This window comes from Meleagris gallopavo, chromosome Z, assembly GCF_000146605.3.
Source record: "Meleagris gallopavo isolate NT-WF06-2002-E0010 breed Aviagen turkey brand Nicholas breeding stock chromosome Z, Turkey_5.1, whole genome shotgun sequence".
Classification (NCBI taxonomy): domain Eukaryota; kingdom Metazoa; phylum Chordata; class Aves; order Galliformes; family Phasianidae; genus Meleagris; species Meleagris gallopavo.
The window spans coordinates 34,642,904-34,647,834 of record NC_015041.2 but is presented as its reverse complement, the minus strand read 5'-3'; the positions used below and the strand labels follow the sequence as shown (position 1 = coordinate 34,647,834).

Genomic DNA, 4,931 nt, shown 5'->3' with positions numbered 1-4,931 from the left:
TCATAAACACCACATTTTGCTTTTCCAAAATATCTGCCCATGTGATTTAAAAAAAATCATTGCCAAAATGTTCAACAGAATTCAGAAGAAGCAAAGAGGTTCCCCTTTGGCTCAGTGGATCAGCCACATACAGCCATTCTAGCGTTTTTTCTTTTTTGTCACTACACAGGAAACTGTGCCTGCTAATGAAAATAGGAGGCTCGGAGGCTTTTGGAGCACAGAATCATTTATTAACTTTCAAGCCACAGTTACTGTTGAAAATAAGTCTACAAAACTCTGTAGGAAGCTGAGTTCTAATTAAATGTTAAATAGCTTTAATATAAGACTTGAATTAAATCTTCATGAATGGCATGAAAAGCATCCTTAAAGCCTATTGTGCAGTCTTTTTTTCCTTGGTAGTTGTAGGAAATATTTTCAGAAAAATAATAGGTGAGGGAAACATTACTAAGGAAAAAGGATGATACTGGAGTCTAAAATTCGAAGACATACTATGCATGGAGTTCTCACCCTTTTGCCACAAAAAGCTTCAAACACACTGGTGCTTCACAGCATGTTGTGAAACATTTTATTTTCTTCACCCACTTTATTTAATTACTTTGAGTTACATTACATTGACAAAAATTTCCTAACAGCAGTCATAAAATGATGACAAGAGGAAGTCGCCCCTTGCCCCTATCCCCTGACTTGCTGTGAGATTTCACACAGAAAGGAGCAGTCCATCATCAGCATTATTAGATTATTACTACTGTATTAGTGTTAATAAAACAAAAAGACTCAATTCTTTACCAGAAACATAGCAGTCTGAAATCAGTTGTGGTCATACTGAATGTTATAATATGATCAGAGAGCCTTTATGTAATTTAAAATAGGAAGCCAGTATCAAAATACATTAATTGGCACCAAATTCACAGGCCAAGAAGGAAAAGTAACCCAAGTAGAGTATTACACAGAAGATCTTCCGAAGTATCGAAGTCTGGAATAAGCCATAAGATTCAAGCAAGAAAAATAGACCTAAAGTATGATGTACTGTCTGGAATAATCAGAAGTCAAGACTTTCACTTACAGCAGCTGGGCAGAATCCCACATACAGAAGGTGACAGAACTGAAACAACAAGAAGGCAAAGAAAATACTTGGAGAGGAAAGACACTTTGGACTAAGAAGTCAGTGCAGAGAAAGTCACAGATTAATTGAGTGGAATACAGCAATCCAATTTGGCACAAGGGCAGCAAATTAAAGCAGGTTTTTGGTAGGAGCATCAATATGCACACTCAATGTAAGGATACAAAATTAATAAACTGAAGAAGTTTAAAATAAGTTTCTCTATGCAGTTCATATTATATACTGATTTAATTGTAAGTCCATGCATCTTAGATCTCGACCAGTAAGTAGAAATACGAAAAAAGACCCATTCACTAGTGTACTACTGCATGGGACTGTCCTAGCAACTCATGATGGAAGCAAAGTTTTGAACACAGTGGCTGGAAGTTCAGAAACTAGATATTAACTCCTGAAAACTACTACTGTAATATCTGATAAACTAACTAGATACCCTTAGAGAACACTTAATGTTAGTTTGCCACTCACTGTGCAGTCATATAGTCTGTGTAAAGCTCTACAGAAAACTTATAAGAAATTCTGCCTTTACTTACTGATAACAAGGTATATTTGAAGAAGTCATTTTCTAACTAGCAACAAGAGACAGGTGAGTTTTTTTTTTTTTCCAAATGGTAGAAATGATTCCTATTCTGGGTTTATGTATAATTAAAGAATGACTAATTTCAACTGAGCATTGTAGTGGCATGTCTACATCCAGAACTGAGATCCATAGCACCTGCTTTAACTACACATTAAGACTACTGCTTTGCAAATTTTGGTTCCAATCTTGATCAGTCTAACAATCTTCAACTTCAGATAGGAGCCAAGGCTGCCAAGCCCTTGCAAAATTGGGCCTTAATTCTATGCAGATAACTACAATAGCTACTGGAACTACAAGAATATGTAATTTGTGCGCTGTGGCTGTGCATAAGCACAGTAATTTTCAAACACTTCAGCTTTTATTTCACAGATGTGCAGCGTGGCTCTAACCCATGTGCATTTATGACTGATGCATCTGCATGAAGCTTCTCATGAATGTTGCAAGCTTCTGAACATCTTCTACAGTCACTGCATTATACAAAGAGGCACGGATTCCTCCCACTGATCTGAATTGAAAACAGGAGAGATAAAAAAAAAAGACGAGTTTTGTATATGCCACGAAAAGACAAATACCATTTCCAGTTACTTTTCCCCAACCAAACAGAAAGAAGTTCATATTTTATATGAATGAGAGGCAAAAATTTACTCAAGGTAAGCAGGCAACCTAAAGTTAGGTTAGTATTATTAGTTATTACAGCTTTAGTATTTATTAGTTATTACAGCTTTAAGCTGTAGCTTCATGACATAAAAAAAAATCTAACTTTTTTAAATCCACAAACACCACTGTAAACACGGGAAGGAATTCTTTCCATCAGCTAAATAAGTAATGTAATGGAGACTTTATGCAATGACAGAATTTGACAAAATGTCACCTTCTTTGGCATTTGAACAGAGACAAGAAAGATTAATCAAGCTAGAGAAGAAGGCAGAATTAACAAGAAAGCTGTGGCCCATCACATGTAAACTATAGTTGGTTCACCACCAGTTTTTAATTACAGTCTCAAGACTGCAATTCCCAGTGCTCCCAAACCAATATGAAAAACAGCTTGTAAGCAAGAAATGCTGGTAAGTCAATACACAATGCCTGCTGCTATATCACTGTAATAATTTTTTATTCTGCATGGCAAGGGGATTCATCTCAGTGTAGCACTTACCGATGTCCTTTCAGAGATATCATGTTAAGTTCCACAGCTTTCTCAAGAAATTTCTTTTCCAGGGCTTCATCACCATTGATACTACCAATGCGGAAGGGGATGTTCATTCTGCTTCGGTTCTTCTTCTCCACTGGACATCTAGAAAAGTTGCAAAATTAATGTTTATCCTACTTTTTCCTAAATTTACATTTTCAATTATAAATAACTTCAGAAAGTGAATAATTGCATCCAGCTCAAAAGTCATTGTTCCATAACTAAAGCAGTAATTACTTTCTGTGAAAGAAAGCAAACTTCCTTTTTTCAACCAAGTATAATTATGATAAGAAGGCCTTTCTGACATACCCAAAATTGTCTCTGACAGACACTTTTATTCTACTGGCCACAAGTGCTACTAGAATTGAGTTTGACCCACCTAAACAGGGGTAAAACAAATAAACAAACAAACAAAAACCCCACCACAGTATAAAGAAGCTTCCACTGGAGACTTTAATTAATAGTTTCAGTCCCGCTTCTCAATGTCTTATTTGGTGTTATTAAGAATCATGAACACAGAGAGGAGAGTGAACTAACTCTAGAACAAACTTTACGTTACATACATGGCCACAATATATTCCTTTAATCAAAAGTAGAAGATTTAAGATGCATATAAAGCAAAATTACTCTTCATTTTTTTGTGTGTTTGTTTTATGGATTCTGTTTCATTTGTAATTTCTGTGGACAGAAAAAATACGGCAAGGCAAAAGGTAAGGGGAAATGGAGGGAAGCATTTAATATTTAAATACTTCTCCTTAGTACTTCTGGTTACAAAAGAGATATGAAGCCATGGTATTTTCCAAAATTGTGATGCAAATTCTTCCATAAATTCACAAGGAAATATTTTTTATTATTCTATTTGACATACGGTTGTGAGTTGAGTGTAGACTGTATTGTTTTTTGTAGGCAGCAGGGGTGTTGGGTTCTCCATTGGTTCCTTTGTGCAAATTAAATAGCAACTGATCATAATATTAACACATGTAAGTTCCCTGTGCTAGCTGTAACCAGGAAAACACTCTTTCAAAAGGCCTAAGCTTGTAAGGATTCTCACATTTAGATATATATGGGTATGCTCCATTTAAGACGACCCATTTCCTATCAGGCAATCTAACACAACTCCATGCAAGCTGTTAGTGCAGAGACTTTAGAAAGCAACAAACTGCAAATGGCATACAGCACTTTGTGGAACAGTCTTGATTCACAAAAAGCTTGTCACACCTCTTGTTCAGTGAAGCATGCCACAGACTAGGTGGTACATTACACCTAGGAAGGCACCTTCAGATAAGAACGGATAAGAATGGATCTATGACTAAAAAATTGACTTGAACTGAGTTGCTAGGGAAGATGCATACAGATCACTTAATGAAGTTTGCGTTGCTTTCCTTATTTGCCAGTTCAGCATCCCACTTGCACTGCATTTGTCTATTGAGTCCTATAGGCCAACTTGCCAAAACTACGGATTTTTTATTTGCCATAAAATATTTTTTCAAAGCTTGGTTTGCTCACTGAGGTTTATGAAAAAGGATTTTAATAAAGTAGGATCACAATTCTAATGTTCCCATCATGAAAATGGATAAGCAGAATGCACTGAATATTATGAACTATATCTTTGCCAATTAAGGTTGAGGCCAACTTAAATTTAAAATCCAAATTTAATTTCTCTATCCTGTATCTATATCTATATATAACTTTTGACTCTAAAATTAATTAGATCCCAAATTTTGACTTCATACTGTAGGCAAAGGAAAATATTTTGCACTCTATTATCTGATAGTTTTTGAACTTATGAGTATTGAAATCATTGTTGGTTTTTACAGCACCAAGATTTAACTACACGTTTTGGGTCCTGTCAGGAAAAAAGCCTCGCATCCATACACAAAAAACAAACTGTCAAGTCTGTTTTTAAATAACATCAAAAACAGCTGAAAACAAAATACTTCCTTTATGCACAGATTACATTTTGAATAATTCAGCAAGTGTTACAGAATTGGCTACAATTAATACAGATACTCTTCCTGAGTGTTCAAAAAAAAAAAAAAGCAAAAAAA

The 4,931-nt window shown here is 35.3% G+C and overlaps 1 protein-coding gene across 2 annotated transcripts in view; it reads right to left on the bottom strand.

The window, feature by feature from the left end:
• Positions 1 to 542: 542 nt before the first annotated feature.
• PSAT1 (phosphoserine aminotransferase 1) overlaps positions 543 to 4,931 on the bottom strand; it is a 14,099-nt gene continuing 9,710 nt past the window's right edge. For both annotated transcript variants that reach the window (XM_019610527.2, XM_019610528.2), the window contains 2 exons: positions 2,851 to 2,988; positions 543 to 2,202 (listed from right to left, as the gene is read on the bottom strand). In XM_019610527.2, coding sequence (XP_019466072.1) covers positions 2,097 to 2,202; positions 2,851 to 2,988 — 244 coding nt within the window. In that variant the 3' untranslated portion in view covers positions 543 to 2,096. The remainder of the gene's footprint in view (positions 2,203 to 2,850; positions 2,989 to 4,931) is intronic.